The sequence below is a fragment of the Xiphophorus couchianus genome, chromosome 3 (genome assembly GCF_001444195.1).
Source record: "Xiphophorus couchianus chromosome 3, X_couchianus-1.0, whole genome shotgun sequence".
Classification (NCBI taxonomy): domain Eukaryota; kingdom Metazoa; phylum Chordata; class Actinopteri; order Cyprinodontiformes; family Poeciliidae; genus Xiphophorus; species Xiphophorus couchianus.
The window spans coordinates 15,802,501-15,819,753 of NC_040230.1; the positions used below are offsets into that span (position 1 = coordinate 15,802,501).

At 42.4% G+C, this 17,253-nt stretch overlaps 2 protein-coding genes across 2 annotated transcripts; both read left to right on the forward strand.

Moving 5' to 3' along the window:
- Window positions 1–1,141: 1,141 nt before the first annotated feature.
- On the forward strand, window positions 1,142–11,739 carry LOC114140348 (SUN domain-containing protein 3-like). Its single transcript, XM_028010145.1, has 9 exons — window positions 1,142–1,400; window positions 2,877–2,967; window positions 9,816–9,955; window positions 10,058–10,131; window positions 10,238–10,352; window positions 10,440–10,552; window positions 10,685–10,858; window positions 11,099–11,188; window positions 11,562–11,739. The coding sequence occupies exons 1-9, from the start codon at window positions 1,313–1,315 to the stop codon at window positions 11,673–11,675; spliced, it is 999 nt and encodes a 332-aa protein (XP_027865946.1). The 5' UTR covers window positions 1,142–1,312; the 3' UTR covers window positions 11,676–11,739.
- Window positions 11,740–14,614: 2,875 nt separating this feature from the next.
- Window positions 14,615–16,779, forward strand: LOC114140359 (ribonuclease P protein subunit p38-like). Its single transcript, XM_028010169.1, has 2 exons — window positions 14,615–14,758; window positions 15,650–16,779. The coding sequence occupies exon 2, from the start codon at window positions 15,657–15,659 to the stop codon at window positions 16,515–16,517; it is 861 nt and encodes a 286-aa protein (XP_027865970.1). The 5' UTR covers window positions 14,615–14,758; window positions 15,650–15,656; the 3' UTR covers window positions 16,518–16,779.
- Window positions 16,780–17,253: the final 474 nt, after the last annotated feature.

Genomic DNA, 17,253 nt, shown 5'->3' on the forward strand with positions numbered 1-17,253 from the left:
TGGGCTACATGGGTAATGAGTGGGCATGGGTTTTATCTGGCGTACTGCATGGGGCCCATATGGTTAACCTAAAATGGGACCCATATTGTTGGCCCATTTGGACTAAATGTATGGCTCATATTCAGCATTAATGTGGGCTATCTGGGAATGGGACAGAAATAGGCATTGCTATAGGGGACCCAAGTGGTTTCAGTATCGTGGGCCCAACATGGGAAGCCCATATGGGCTGACCACATTGAACCCACATGATCCAAGTCCTTTTTTATATGGGCTAATTGCAGAACATAGACACTGTGGTTACCCTGTCACTTTAAAACTGTTCACTGTATGTCAAAAGCAAAAACTGCAAGAGCTCACTGTACGATCTCTGTGTCCGGCTCATTTACAAACACTAGGCTTCCAGAGGACCAGGATACTGCCATTAAAAATAATATTTTTTCTTTTTATTATTTTACACTAGAACAGTCCAGTCCAGTCCAGTCTGGATGTCTTTTAACACTTTTATGACATCATCTGTTTTAAATGTGCGCCAGGTCATGTAAACTAAACTCATCTTCTGCTTCTTACTCATAATTAGGTCATGGTTCAGAGAGGACTTTTGTCCTTGCTTTTTTAAAATTTGTTGATCAATTGGATGTTCAGATATCCAAAAAGTTTATTGCAGCCCGTTCGCAGCAGGATTAAATTTCTATTTGGAGAAATAGTTCAGGTCAGACCATTGTGAAAAATTTAGCAAAATGTTTAGAAAATAAATTCAAACAAAATTCATTATTAAGTGAGAAAGACGAGAGTAAAATTGTAAGCATTTGTTTTTTCATCCATCCATCCATCCATCCATTTTCTGTTCACCCTTGTCCCTAATGGGGTCGGGAGGGTTGCCGGTGCCTATCTCCAGCTACGTTTCGGGCGGGAGGCGGGGTACACCCTGGACAGGTCGCCAGTCTGTCGCAGGGCTCGTTTTTTCATATATATGCAAATATTTTCCAAGTCATCAGTATAAATGAAATAAAAAAAACAACATTTCTGTTAATGATTCATTTTCTACATTTTCATTTGGTTGCAATTGAACCTTTTTGTTCATTTTTTGTTCTGTTTGCACCGTTGTCAATAAAGGTTGGTGAATTGAAGTAGGCACTTACACATCCACTGAAGAAAATAGTTCCACAGCACATTTGAATAAGGAGGACTATATTTATCTATTTTCATTGAGAACGTTTGTGAGTGCTACATCGATTTTACATTTGTTAAACCGATGTAGCACTCTCAAAATTAATCTTGTGTTTCTCGGAAAACGTAAAATTGATAACTGCGGATGGATATGCGGTTTCAAAATCAAGCGTATTTTCTTCAGCAGTCCGTTGGCGCGGAGTCTGCAGGTTGGCTGTGCTACGAAATAATCTGTAAGTACATTTCTTCTGTCTGTTTTACTTGTAATGTATAAAATTTTAGGGATAGTTTTTAAATCGCTAGTTAAAAAAAAAAAATGCTGCTCGTAACAGATCTGATGACCGGAGTACCCCAAAAGAGACTTAATTATTATTGTTATTTTTGCTTTTCTTTCGGGTGATAATTTTCCTGATATTGTTAACACACACAATAAGCATATTTTGGTGATCAATAACAGAGGAACAGCACTGATTAGGCGCATCTCCCCTCTACAGGTATCTTGGGCAGCGGCCTTTCCAGAACGCGCTGAGGCGGTTTTTTTTTTTCCTTTAAAATTTGAATTATAGTAATGCACTCGACAACAGAGAGCTAAAGATGGGGCAGAAAAAATCTCCGGGGCAGAAAACGGAAGAGGGGGAGGTATAGGAATATCAAGCTAGAAGAATGATAGAAAACATGTTAACAAAATACCTCAGACCTGCAGCACACAGGCGGTTCTAGACACAGGCTAACAGAAGTGGCTCTTTGGCTCAAATATATTACATTATGAAATATTGCCCTGTTTTTTGTTTCATTCTTTTTTAATTGCCCTGTAGGCAGCAATTTATTCACATACATGTACATTTATTACTATTGATACCTTAATTAAAGATGACTTGTACAAATTCATGTCGTTGGGGGGGCGATGACATGTTCGCATACTCCTCAGAAAGTACGTAGTTGCGCCCCTGAATGTGACAGCCAATCAGAAAGCGCGGTGACGTAAGAAAGGCGGGAATCCCAAACAGTTGACATGGCAACTGAGAGTCCGTTGGACTGATATGTGGAAATGTTTATTACTATGTGTAAAGGTCATTTTTATATATGTTTATTATATGTGGTTATGTTTATTCAGTTAAAAATGTTAACTACAAAAAAATATAACTCACCTCCAAATCATAGTCCAGTAAGTAGAGCGGCTGCTCCCGCCGTCTTTTTATCAAACATCTTTTCTTTTGTTATGTCTTCTATCGCTTAAAATGAGTGCACAAACTATCACTACTGCTTCTACATTGTCATCCATGTTTGATTATTCTAAATTCACGTTTGGTATGTTGGGGTTTTTACTGGATTTTCTTCTGGAATCAGGATGTTTGTGAGTGGAATCGGTTAATGTGTGGTGTGTTGCTCCTGCCGTGTGGCTGGACACACGAATCAATCGAACCTATTGGACTTTTATCAGCTCGTGTCGTGTGTGGTCACAGAGGTTTGGAAAATCAAAAATTATTTCTTGCGCGGCCCAGTACTGGGTTGAGGACCACTGATCTCGAGAACTACGAACACCGTGAAAGCTCAAACCACGTGTTTCAGCGAAGTTGTCCCCTACACACACACACACACATATATACATATATATATACTGTATATATATGTGTGTGTGTGTATTTAAGATGCTTTATGTCAGTCAGCAACCCCTCTTCCATGACTTTGTTTTTTCTCTTTTTGTGCAGCTATATTGAAACGAAGCCTTCGTTTAATGAGTAATGGATACTACGACTGTAATCGGGAACCAACAGTTTCCTACCGAGAGACGAGAGTCAGGTATAATATATAAGCTTTTTTTTAGCCCTTAAGTTTAACAGTCATCTGCTGATCAATGCACATATTTTAACACTTGTATTTTTTCCATCTTGAGCCAGGAGTAGCCGAAAAAGCGCCCAGTAAACGGTAAAATTAAAGATGACTACCAGAATATTGATTTGCTTTTTAATGTAAAAGATGGGGTTATCAGTCCGTTACAATGTAATGGGATCATCTTTGTCATCTTGCTCTTGTCTGGTAAATTCTCTCCTTCCACAAACAAACAATTTGAAAGTTTTGTAGAAAGTCTGTATTTTCTGTTATGTCACTGACTGTCATCTTCTGCTCATGTTCATCAGGATGTAGCTGCATATTTTCTGCTCTGCACTTAAGACCTTCAGAGTCAATAGTTTCAGTAACTCCAGTGGACATGGTAGGTTTTCTCTTCCTAATCTTAACTCTGATTTAAATATCCTGAACAAACTTGAGAAAAAGCTGTTAATTTCAATGTTGTGACAAACTTTCTGTCTCTGGATAAGGATCAACAAAAGCTCCCAGAGGGTTTCAACGAAGATCTGCAGGAGATGAAGAGGAAACTCAAATACCTTTGGCCCAACTTTGCTTCCCCGTCGGAGAATCGAACCCCGGTCTCCCGCGTGACAGACGGGGATACTCACCACTATACTAACGAGGAGATTTGAGAGCAACAGGCCATGTAGATTCTTTGGGATGCCTTTACAAGAAGAACCTATAGGCCCAAACATTGTCATTCAGGTCTGTACAACACTCAGAACATTAAATGAATATTAGGCAAAGTGGTGTTTCTTTTTGATAAAATATTAGGCTTTACGATTTCCTTTTCTCTTAGTCTTGGTACCCCACCTAAACTTTGTTTTATACTCTGTCTTCAGGGAAGAACTCATCTGAATCCTGGACAATGCTGGGCCTTTGCAGGATTCCCAGGACGTTTATCCGTCCAACTGTCCCATAAAGCCACTGTCACTCATGTGTCGCTGGGTCATATTCCTAAAATGATATCCCCATCTTCCACAGTCTCCAGTGCTCCGAGGGAATTCTCTGTCTATGTAAGTCAAGCAACATCACATGTATCACATATGTGTCCACCTATACTGTGGATGAAGGGGCTTTAAAAAGTGTTAGCAATGATTTAGTAACATATCACCTGATCTCATGCAAACTTTCTGTTTGCACAAATGAATTTTCTGCTTATATCAGCATATGATGTTTTTAGATACACCAACTAACTTTCATATATATAGAAAGAACAGGATAATGAACTGCATTTCTATCTAATTTTCTCTCAGGGAAAGGACATAAATTATAAGGAGAGTTTCTTGGGAACTTTCCAATATGAAGAAGATGGCAGCAGGATACAAACCTTCAAACTTCCTGTAAATAGGTCAAATTAATGTTTTATTAACCAAATACAACAGTTCTTACAGAAGCCCAGAGGGACTGAACCTGTTATAAATATTGGTATTTTTTTATAACATACAACCATAAGGTTCTTCACACCAACTTTTATTATGTCTTCACAGCAAAATACATCAATCTGTTATCACAAAACAGTCGTTTTTGTTGCCTCACGATAAGAAACAAATGAAAATCAATTCCAGTGTTGCTGGATAACATTTTGTTTTCTGGTTAGGAAGATATTAGTATAATTCCATGGTATCTTCAAAAATCTATGCAAAATATATTTACAGTAAGGACAGTTGAACTAGGCTTCCATTCACTTTATTCAGATCTCCTATGTTTCCAGTGTCTTGTCTAGTTGTAGCTATGGATTATTAATCTAACCCTCCTAATTTGTATCTCTCTTGGCTCACAGGATTATAAAACTGACTCCTTCACCCATGTGAGCCTACAGGTGAACAGCAACTGGGGCCATCCAGACTACACATGCCTCTATAACTTTAGAGTGCATGGAGAACTTGCTGCATGAAGAAGACACCGTCTTTCATATATGTATTGTATTTGTTTAATGTGTTTACTTTAGTAAAAGTATTTATTTAAAGAGTGAAACACAGTCCTCACAACTAGCTGCTGTCAGAACCTCGGAAGCAGTGCTTCGTGTTAAAACTGTTTTTCTTTATTTCAGAGATTCTGTTACAGCTTTGTTTTAATGTGTTTCTTTTTGTGTGTGTTTTTTTTTTTTTGCCCTCCTGAAGCCAGTCAGCCTCGGCAGATGGCTGTTCATCCTGAGCCTGGTTCTGCTGGAGGTTTCTTCCTTTTAAAGGGAGTTATCCTCTCCACTGTTGCCTTGTGCTTGCTCAGGATGGGGGATCCCTTGGATTAAATATCCACCTTGATCGGCTGGTGACCCCTCCGCAGAATTGCCACCGATTCGCCAACGATCGGAGCCGCACCGCGATTTCTCACCGAGATCGCGGTGGATCACAACCAATGCCCCATTATCAACCAGAGCCCTGGTACGAAGAGGCGCCGTACCATCAACCGAGGGCCTGCTGGGAACCGCCGCCGCGGTTTCGACCTGCGCCGCTCTTCCAGCCGGTACCGCCCTTCCATGCTCCATCTGCACGGCGCTGGGACTCGGGACCACGTGGGCAGCCTGCACCACGTTGGAACTCGGGGACACGGCGAAACTCCGTGCCGCGTCCACAACCTTCACAGCGCCAGCAACCCACATTGCAACGACCGTCACAGAGACGCCGAAGACAGCGGGCGCGCAACCACTCTGCCCAGCGTCTGCAATCCCGAGCGGAGGACCTCACGCTTCCTAACCAGGGGGGAGTGGGCCAGGCGCAGTCCACAGATGACGGGGGCCGGTCGGACGATCCAGACTTTTCTAAAAATGTCTGGATTGTCCACCGAATCATCAAGGTGACCCACCACCTACATAATGTTGCCGGGGACGCTACGGAGGACCTCCCGCCGTCCCTAAGGCGCCTCATGGACCACCTGGTGGGGGTCATAGTGCCCGCCTTCCCCACAGAAGAAACAAAGGCGAGGATCGAGGCTAACGCCAAGGAATGGACAGTTAACACCATCCAGATTCTGAGGCAGCACTACAAATCCTGTCTAGAAAGGAACCTGGACCTCTTATTAGAGACCGGTCCGGGTGATTGGGAGTCCACTTTCATCGTGGCTACCAGGTGGGCTCGGCGTAACCTGGGACGCCGCCTGCAGGACGCTACGGTGCACCAGGCTCACGCCTGGCTAGAGGAGCGGCTATCTCAACCTGAGCCGGTGGCTGGTCCCTCACGGCTCAGTTCTGGGACCACAACGGAACCACAGGTCCAAACCGCGGGAGACAATCAAGCTACTGTTCCGACACTGAACGTAGCCCGCCCGGGTTCCAATGTGGACGGTCGGGGAAAGACCTTTCAGTCGGTTGGAACCATGACTGATCCGGTTCCATCTGACTGGCCTTCGAGTCTGGCCGGGTCGGAGGCTGACGTAGCAGTCCCCAGTCCTTAACGTGGTGGAGGGGTTTGAGTATCCCTCTGAACCAGATGGAGATTTTGTCTTGAGGTTCAGCCTTTAGTGAGGTTTCTCAGGACAGGATGCCATTGGGGAGGGATCAGACTAAGAGCGATTCAAGATTTTCAGTGAAGGACTACCAAAGGGATCAGGCAGTTAGGAAATGGACAGAATAAGATATTTCTTCCTGTGATTTCTTTGAGATTTTTCTTGCACTTCCTTACTTAGATATTTTGCCCGTATAGATGGTCATGTGTGCAAATAGAGAGTAATACATATGCCACTGTGATGGAGTCCAGGGGCTCCATCCCTATTGATTATTGATGTTTATTTACAGAACAAATTCTTTTTGTTGCATTTCTTTATTTCAGTGTGTTTTTGTTGGGTTAATTGAGTCTTACCTTTTGGGTGTGTCTCCTCAGAAGGGTGGAGCAGAAAGGGAGACAAGTTCTCCAGGTGCAGTTAAAAGCTGGAGCATACCATGTCAACTAATAGGGGCAGTGCTCTTAAAGTTTTATTAAGTTTAATTTAATCTTTTGATTGACCTTAAGATTAGTTTGTTTCTAATTTGCATGCATGTAAATATTTATTTGTACCATTGTTTTGTGTTAGGTTTGTGTAAATAATTTCTTGTTTTGTTTGTCACCCCTTTACCTGGTGTGGGTGGAATTGGCCAAAGGATAAAGCCAGCTTCTTTGTTTCACTGAGGAAATGTTGGTCGGTGTAATGGTGACCTGCAGCACCAAATAAAGCTGCTCCAACTAGATTTTGCTGCCTCGCCTCACCTCCTTTCGACGCAGTGCTTCCGTCGGTCAAAGTGACAACCACTCTGATTGAATTTCAACACGTTTTAACCATTATAAGCATAAATTTAGACATACAATTTGTTTACTGTGAACTAATTTATCAATGTAACGCATTTTCATTACAAACTATTTTACGGCAGCACATTAATAGTAAAATAAATGTTATTATTAATGTAACTCATCAATCAATAAATATATTGATTGAGTACAATCAATATATTTACAAATATATTGTGTTTCATTATTATCTTTTAATCATGACTGGAAATCAAAAACATTTCAAAGGAAAAATAATTGAAACTATGAATAATATAGGAAATAGCGCCACCATTTCCAAATAAGTATGGGACTGACCTCTCCCACCTTCTGCAAATCAGAAAAAATTGGTTATCAATCAACTCGACTGCATTTGTGCAGCAAACATTTTTGTTTGTGCTGCTTTGGCTTTGACGATATTAAAGAAAGTTTAAAGGTCAGAGGTCAACCAGCCGCTCACTGCCCCCTTTTTACAAAATCAAACTGACTAAAAGTAGTCAGGTTGATTGACATTGATTTTGTTTGATTCGCAGAAGGTGGGTGGGGCAGATTGACCTTTTGTGACCTCTGGAAATATTTCTTAATGTCTTTAAAATGATAGCAGCACAAACAAAAATTGTTGCTACACAAACTTAGGACAAACCATTTTTGTCTGATTTGAAGAAAGATACATTCATTTGACAGCATAAGAGTTGAATTAATTTTTGCTGTAAGATGATCTAAAATTAGTTTTAAAACATTCTCATGAAGTCCAGCAGTTAATTATATGCGGAAAGCCTCTGTTTAATATTGTGATGTCACATAGGCTGATGTGTCATCAGGCGCTTTTGGAGCTTTTGTCAATAAGAGACGAGTTCCACTCAGATTTCTCACTTTTGTTGCAATTCAGTTCAAGGAGAAAGTCAGATTTCGAAGACCTGATAGCTCAACTAAACCATGGTGGAACACGGTAAAAGTAAGTTCTTTGTTTTTTAATTTAGTGACAAAGAAACCAGATCTAATTTTTGTGTAAGATTTCTGAGGAAATTGTGATGGCAATGTTAGAGATAGTTTATACACGATAGGCTGTGAGTAATCTGTTTTTTAGCACAACATCAAATAATTTTAGTTACTTTTGAGTCTCCATTACTCATGTGTCCTTGGCTCATAGTCACAAGATTTCCCCCCCAATTGACTCAATCTGCAGTGCTCCAAAATATTTTTCTGCCTGTATAAGTCATGAAACATGAGTGTCCCAACTCTAAGAAGCCATATATAAAACACACAAATGCACCTCAGCAATTGAGGAGGTGAATCAACAGAAAATGCAAACCCATTTTCTGTTTAAGGTTGTGAGTAATCTGTTTTTGAGCTCAAATCATTTTAGTTACTTTTGAGGCAAATATCAAAAGTCTCAGTTGTGCTTCTAGCACCTTTTTTTTTTTTTTTGCATATTTGACAACTTCATTGAGTAAACATGAAAACAGCATCAAAATAGTAAGAGGTTTCACACATTTTAAAGCCAGTTTATGGTTTTCTCACTTTACATATTAAACTCACTGTAATAAGAGATTAATAATCTGATCAGCTAGTGATCTGGCCTGAAATATGACTTTGTAACTGACTTTGTAAAGACCGTTACAAAGTTGGCCTTCTGTCCTGGGGCGATCCTCACCTGTCTGGCGTCCTGGGCGAAGCCCCCACGCCCCAGACTGTACTCAATATTAACAATTTGCTAAATTGCAATGTTTAAGGACTTCAGCACTTAAATAATTAACCTTAGACTAGTGAACATGCTTTGCAAAAATACTTCTCCTTAACATTTTTTTCTTTGCAATTAGTTATCAGACCGAATAAAATACATAAAATAGCTTCAAAATAACAAACTTCTGCATGTTTGGGGGAAACCAATTTGTTCCACAGTTTAACCAGGTGCCAAGCCTTCAAGACAATACACAGGGCAAACCTGACCCACCTCAACAGGTGTTACGTCAATTCGCGTTTCCCCATCAGATACGGTTCCCCCAGCGCTCATAACAAGCACGCGCGTAACAAGCACGCGCTTGTTCAGAGCGTTCATCTACAGAACTACGGACACCGTGAAAGCTCAAACAACTTGTTTCAGCGAAGTTGTCCCAGTTATCTATATCTATATACTGTATCTCTATCTATCTATCTATCTATCTATCTATCTATCTATCTATCTATCTATCTATCTATCTATACACTATATATAGTATATATATATATATAGTATATATATATATATATATATATATATATATATATATATACATACTGTATGTGTATGTACAATGTGTGTGTGTATTTAAGATGCTTTGTGTCAGTCAGCAACCCCTCTTCCATGTCTTTGTTTTTTCTCTTTTTGTGCAGCTCCATTGAAACGAAGCCTTCGTTTAATGAATAATGGATACTACGACTCTAATGGGAAACCAACAGTTTCCTACAGAGAGACGAGAGTCAGGTATAATATATAAGCTTTTTTTTAGCTCTTAAGTTTAACAGTCATCTGCTGGTCAATGCACATATTTTAACACTTGTATTTTTTCCATCTTGTGCCAGGAGTAGGACAAAAAGACGCCCAGTTTGCAGTAAAATGCAAGATAACCACCAAGAGAATGATAAGCTTTTCACTGTAAAAGATGGGATTATCAGTCCGTTACAACGTAATGGGATCATCTTTGTCATCTTGCTCTTGTCTGGTAAATACTCTCCTTCCACAAACAAACAGTTTGAAAGTTTGTAGAAAGTCTGTATTTTCTATATTATGTCACTGACTGTCATCTTCTGCTCATGTTCATCAGGATGTAGCTGCATATTTTCTGCTCTGCACTTAAGACCTTCAGAGTCAATAGTTTTAGTAACTCCAGTGGACATGGTAGGTTTTCTCTTCCTAATCTTAACTCTGATTTAAATATCCTGAACAAACTTGAGAACAAGCTGTTAATTTCAATGTTGTGACTAACTTTCTGTCTCTGGATAAGGATCAAGAAAAGCTCCCAGAGGGTTTCCACGAAGATCTGCAGGAGATGATGCAGAAACTCGACTACCTTCTACCACCAGCGGATCTGTTGCCCAACTTTGCTCTGGAGTCTCAAGGTGAGCTATTAGAAAAACGATCATAAACCAGATTGCAAATTTTCAGTATTAAGGTTTCTTAACTCACTATTTCTGTTTTTTGTGCAGGTGCCAGACTTGTGGACACGATGACCTCAGAAGCATTTGAGAGCAACAGACCATGTAGATTCTTTGGGATGCCTTTACAAGAAGAACCCATAGGCCCAAACATTGTCATTCAGGTCTGTACAACACTCAGAACATTAAATGAATATTAGGCAAAGTGGTGTTTCTTTTTGATAAAATACTTTACGATTTCCTTTTCTCTTAGTCTTGGTACCCCACCTAAACTTTGTTTTATACTCTGTCTTCAGGGAAGAACTCATCTGAATCCTGGACAATGCTGGGCCTTTGCAGGATTCCCAGGACGTTTATCCGTCCAACTGTCCCATAAAGCCACTGTCTCTCATGTGTCGCTGGGTCATATTCCTAAAATGATATCCCCATCTTCCACAGTCTCCAGTGCTCCGAGGGAATTCTCTGTCTATGTAAGTCAAGCAACATCACATGTATCACATATGTGTCCACCTATACTGTGGATGAAGGGGCTTTAAAAAGTGTTAGCAATGATTTAATAACATATCACCTGATCTCATGCAAACTTTCTGTTTGTACAAATGAATTTTCTGCTTATCTCAGCATACGATGTTTTTAGATACACCAACTAACTTTCACATATATACAAAGAACAGGATAATGAACTGCATTTCTATCTAATTTTCTCTCAGGGAAAGAAGGACATAAACGATGAGGAGAGTTTCTTGGGAGCTTTCCAATATGAAGAAGATGGCAGCAGGATACAAACCTTCAAAATTCCTGTAAAAATGTCAAATTAATGTTTTATTAACCAAATACAACAGTTCTTACAGAAGCCCAGAGTGACTGAACCTGTTATAAATATTGGTAATCAATCTGTTATCACAAAACAGTCGTTTTTGTTGCCTCACGATAAGAAACAAATGAAAATAAACCCCAGTGTTACTGGATAACATTTTGTTTTCTGGTTAGGAAGATAATTGTATAATTCCATGGTATCTTCAAAAATCTATGCAAAATATATTTACAGTAAGGACAGTTGAACTAGGCTTCCATGCACTTTATTCAGATCTCCTATGTTTCCATTGTCTTGTCTAGTTGTAGCTATGGATTATTAATCTAACCCTAATAATTTGTATCTCCATTGGCTCACAGGATTATAAAATTGACTCCTTCACCCATGTGAGCCTACAGGTGAACAGCAACTGGGGCCATCCAGACTACACATGCCTCTATAACTTTAGAGTGCATGGAGAACGTGCTGCATGAAGAGGACACCGTCTTTCATATATGTATTGTATTTGTTTAATGTTTATTTAATTTAGCAAAAATATTAATTTACAGAGAGAAACACAGTTCTCACAGCAACTAGCTGCTGTCAGACCCTGGGAAGCGGTAGCTGGTGTCAGAGCCTGGGCCTCGCTAGCCTCTGGTGGCTGGTGTCAGAGTCTGGACCTAGCTAGCCTCTGGTGGCTGGTGTCAGAGTCTGGACCTAGCTAGCCTCTGGTGGCTGGTGTCAGAGTCTGGACCTAGCTAGCCTCTGGTGGCTGGTATCAGTGTCTGGGCCTTGCTAGCCTCAGGTGGCTGGTGTCAGAGTCTGGACCTAGCTAGCCTCTGGTGGCTGGTGTCAGAGTCTGGGCCTCGCTAGCCTCTGGTATCAGTGTCTGGGCCTTGCTAGCCTCTGGTGGCTGGTGTCAGAGTCTGGGCCTCGCTAGCCTCTGGTGGCTGGTGTCAGAGTCTGGACCTCGCTAGCCTCAGGTGGCTGGTGTCAGAGTCTGGACCTCGCTAGCCTCTGGTGGCTGGTGTCAGTGTCTGGGCCTTGCTAGCCTCAGGTGGCTGGTGTCAGTGTCTGGGCCTCGCTAGCCTCTGGTGGCTGGTGTCAGAGTCTGGGCCTCGCTAGCCTCAGGTGGCTGGTGTCAGAGTCTGGACCTCGCTAGCCTCTGGTGGCTGGTGTCAGAGTCTGGGCCTCGCTAGCCTCTGGTGGCTGGTGTCAGTGTCTGGGCCTTGCTAGCCTCAGGTGGCTGGTGTCAGTGTCTGGGCCTCGCTAGCCTCTGGTGGCTGGTGTCAGTGTCTGGGCCTTGCTAGTCTGGTGTCAGTGTCTGGGCCTCGCTAGCCTCTGGTGGCTGGTGTCAGAGTCTGGACCTCGCTAGCCTCAGGTGGCTGGTGTCAGTGTCTGGGCCTCGCTAGCCTCTGGTGTCAGTGTCTGGGCCTCACTAGCCTCAGGTGGCTGGCGTCAGAGTCTGGACCACGCTAGCCTCAGGTGGCTGGTGTCAGTGTCTGGGCCTCGCTAGCCTCAGGTGGCTGGTGTCAGAGTCTGGGCCTCGCCAGTCTCTGGTGGCTGGTGTTAGAGTCTGGGCCTCGCCAGTCTCTGGTGGCTGGTGTCAGTGTCTGGGCCCCATTAGCCTCTGGTGGCTGGTGTCAGAGTCTGGACCTCGCCAGTCTCTGGTGGCTGGTGTTAGAGTCTGGGCCTCGCCAGTCTCTGGTGGCTGGTGTCAGTGTCTGGGCCCCGTTAGCCTCTGGTGGCTGGTGTCAGTGTCTGGGCCTTGCTAGCCTCTGGTGGCTGGTGTTAGAGTCTGGGCCTCGCCAGTCTCTGGTGGCTGGTGTCAGTGTCTGGGCCCCGTTAGCCTCTGGTGGCTGGTGTCAGTGTCTGGGCCTTGCTAGCCTCTGGTGGCTGGTGTCAGTGTCTGGGCCTTGCTAGCCTCTGGTGGCTGGTGTCAGAGTCTGGGCCTCGCTAGCCTCTGGTGGCTGGTGTCAGAGTCTGGACCTCGCTAGCCTCTGGTGGCGTGTGTCAGTGTCTGGGCCTCGCTAGCCTCAGGTGGCTGGTGTCAGAGTCTGGGCCTCGCTAGCCTCTGGTTGCTGGTGTCAGTGCCTGGGCCTCGTCAGTTCCTGGTGGCTGCTGTCAGAGTCTGGGCCTTGCCAGTGGCTGCTGCCTGGTGTCGGAGCTTTGGCCTCGCCAGTGTCTGGTGTCGGAGCCTTGGCCTCGCCAGTGTCTGATGTCGGAGCCTTGGCCTCGCCAGTGTCTGATGTCGGAGCCTTGGCCTCGCCAGTGTCTGGTGTCGGAGCCTTGGCCTCGCCAGTGTCTGGTGTCGGAGCCTTGGCCTCGCCAGTGTCTGGTGTCGGAGCCTTGGCCTCGCCAGTGGTTGGTGTCGGAGCCCTGGCCTCGCCAGTAGCTGGTGTCGGAGCCTGGATCTCGTCAGTGGCTGGTGGCTGGTGTCAAAACTGTGTTTTTCTTCTTTCAGAGATTCTGTTATAGCTTTGTTTTAATGTGTTTCTTTTTGTGTGTGTGTTTTTTATTTTTGCCCTCTTGAAGCCAGTCAGCCTCGGCAGATGGCTGTTCATCCTGAGCCTGGTTCTGCTGGAGGTTTCTTCCTTTTAAAGGGAGTTATTCTCTCCACTGTTGCCTTGTGCTTGCTCAGGATGGGGGATCCCTTGGATTAAACATCCATCGCGATCGGCTGGTGACCCCTCCGCAGAATCGCCACCTTAACGTGGTGGAGGGGTTTGAGTATCCCTATGAACCAGATGGAGATTTTGTCTTGAGGTTCAGCCTTTAGTGAGGTTTCTCGGGACAGGATGCCATTGGGGAGGGATCAGACTAAGAGCGATTCAAGATTTTCAGTGAAGGACTACCAAAGGGATCAGGCAGTTAGGAAATGGACAGGATAGAATATTTCTTCCTGTGATTTCTTTGAGATTTTTCTTGCACTTCCTTCCTTACTTAGATATTTTCTCTGTATGGATGACCATGTGTGTGTGTTTGTTCTTGGCAGTTTAAATAAACTCATGGTAAGTCTGTCTAACTTCCAGTGCAATCTTGATAAAACCTATCAAAATTGCAGGTTATCTATCAAGATCCTGATAGATTCGCAGTGCAGATAAAACCTGCACTGCACTGAAGGTTTGGTCTACAGTTCTCAAGTTAATGCACTGCTCTGCTATGCATTGCTATGGCAGGCCCCAGCTAGAACATTTCTGTAGAAATTTAAATAGGGCGTGCCAAAGTGTGCCCCTTGGTTGGAACTCAGAAGAAAATAGCTAAAATAATTATTTTATGGAAAAGGCTAATGTTAGTGCACCCCCTCTTCTCCCACCAAACATGAATCCTGAATAATTGCTGCCCCGGTTTATTTGATTTGGTGTGTAAAACCTTGACAATAATGCTCCAGAGTCTTGTCTGCTCGACTTATCAGTAATTGTCATGCTGCCACCATGACGCTAGTGGGCGCTGTTTCTGACTGTAAACTTTTAAATTCAAACAAGATGGCAGCGCCCTGTGAGCCCGTGCAGGACTGAAGACACGAATCCAACATTAAAAAAATAAAGATAAACTAAGCGTGACGACATAAATGCAGGTATGTTTAAAACAGTAACATACTTCTTTTATGTGTTTTATATTGTTAACGTGTGAAAGGACAGCGAAAGGTAACGTTAGTTTATTTAAATCAGAAATATGTCGATATAAACCCATTTTAAAACTGTCTCAGAATTACAGCTTCTGAAGCCTGCAGTAACAAACCTCAACAAAGACAATAGGACATTTTTATAACGATAAATTGTATATATTGTTCCTACACAGGATCAGTAACGAAATGACGTTTAATATAAAATTGTTGAGCAATAAGTTTATATAAAATAACTTATGGTTTTCTCAATAACAGCTGTCTGACACTGAAGCCTGCAGTTACAAAACCCAAGAAAGATTTACTATACACATATATATATGTATATATATACCGATTAACTTTATTTTATTTTGTTCTGTTCAGACATGTGGCATTTAAGTTGAAATTTCAGAGAACTATTTATCCGAGTCAGGTCACAGAAACAGAAAAAATATAAACTCTTATATATTATGTTCTATCTATCTAGATGACAGTCAGATTTATTTATCTATCTAGTCAAACTGCCTTGATGGCCTCAAAGCAAAGATGGCCACAAACTTTATGAGTTTTAATGACTCCTGGTGCAAAAGAAACCTCGTTTTGAAACAGGAGAGGCTTATTCATCAAATTTGTGTTACTGTCATGGGAACAGATAAAATTATACAGGTTGAGGAAAGAATGGATTCATTTAATTAGGAGCAAATCAGCAATGGTTGAGAAATAAGACGAAATAAGACCAAAAATATAATTAGGAATCCAGAGACAGCCTCAAAACATTACATAAAAATCATAGTGAGGAATGTTGCTGAAAATACAGGAAAGTTTCTGTGTTAAGTTGATTTTTCTTGTTTTGTGATCTAGATGAGCCATGACATCTGCAGCAAAACCATCTAAGAAAGCTCTCAAAAAGCAGGTCCGAAGTAAGGCCTCCTTTACGTCACCCTTCAGTGCAAAATGGAGCCCACTTTTACCGAAAGACAAGGATTTCATCCTGAGAACTTTAAAGGACAAAATAATTGCCACAGGCCTGAAGAAGGAAGAGGTGAAAATGCCTCACCAGTGGAGGAAAAAGAAGGAGAATAAACCAGATGTTGCTGCGGAGCCTGTTCCCCAGGCGAGTGAGGAGGCGCAGGGGCCCAACCCGACCAGAAACGGCTGGAAAGATACGGCGGCCAGACGGCAGCTGGCCATCGGCATCAACGAGGTCACCAAGGCACTAGAGAGGAACCAGCTCCGGCTGCTGCTTGTTTGTAAGTCTGTCAGACCGCAGCTCATGACGAACCACCTGATCGCTCTGAGCGCAACGAGAGGCGTGCCGGCCTGCCAGGTGCCCCACCTGAGCGAGAGCGTGGCGGAGCTCCTGGGGCTCAAAAGCGTCCTCTCTCTGGGGTTCAGGCGGTGTTCTTCTGAAGACCAGGAGATGTTCAGAGACACGGTGGATGCCATTATACCCAGAGTGCCTTCACTGGAAGTTGATTGGCTGACAGATGAAGCAGCTGCAGTGCCAGCTGAACTCACGGCTGACCTGGAAGAGGAAGAGGAGGGAGAGGAGCAGATGGAGGAGGGGAAGGAGGAGGAAGGTGGGAGAAGAGCACAAAAACGGAAACTGGAGATTGAATCTGAAATCACAGACTCTGCCTTATCCTGCACTCTGCGGCCTTTGAAAGTAAAGAGAATTGTTCCAAACCCCGATAAGAAAAGAAAAACAAAACTGAAGAAACAGAAATGAAAGATCTTCACCTGTTTCTTCTGTTGTTTTATTTTGTTTGCATATTGTTGGAACTTTGACAGCCATCAAAACAGCTTTAACCATATCAGTTTTGATAAAGGTTGAGCTCTCAATTAATTAATCTGATCTTTTTACAGTTTTGTGATAAAACATTATAGTTTTCATCTGTATCTTTACGGCATTTCTTCTTTCATGAATCTTGTTTATAATGCTTAAAAGTTGTTTTGCAGAATCTAATAAAATACAGTTCTGTTCAAGTTAAGAATGGATGCATTGTGTTTTATTTCTAAAGTTTTCTTGCATGAAATGTGTGTAATCTTAAAAATCTCAAAGGAGCATGTTGTGATCTTAGGGTTCATAAAAGTATGTTTATGAATATATATGAATTTATTACATATTGCCAATAATAAAGTGCCTAGTTATGCAATAGTCATTATTTAACCTTAAATGTGCTGTTAGTACCAGATATCCACATGGTGTTTTTAATCTGCTATCCAAACGTTTCTATAAAAATCAAAGTCACTTTATACTGAATTTGTCACCAAGAGACTTTCATGTTTGTTCTGTATTATGTATTTTTTAAAGCTATAATAATATGGCTCTAACACATAATGAACACATTGCAACTTAAATGCAACAGGCGTCAGAATTTGCCAATCTGCCAATACATGTTAAAACCAGCTGATTAGTTTTGGATTCGTACCTCTTGTGATGTCATCAGTCCAAATACACAGAG

Bases quoted from the DNA above. Each gene is read 5' to 3' on its own strand.
- LOC114140348 (XM_028010145.1), top strand. From the start codon at position 1,313: ATGGATATGCGGTTTCAAAATCAAGCGTATTTTCTTCAGCAGTCCGTT. The intron at 10,859-11,098 runs GTAAGTCAAGCA...ATTTTCTCTCAG, and splicing joins CGAGGGAATTCTCTGTCTAT to GGAAAGAAGGACATAAACGA. The intron at 11,189-11,561 runs GTAAAAATGTCA...ATTGGCTCACAG, and splicing joins TACAAACCTTCAAAATTCCT to GATTATAAAATTGACTCCTT.
- LOC114140359 (XM_028010169.1), top strand. From the start codon at position 15,657: ATGACATCTGCAGCAAAACCATCTAAGAAAGCTCTCAAAAAGCAGGTC.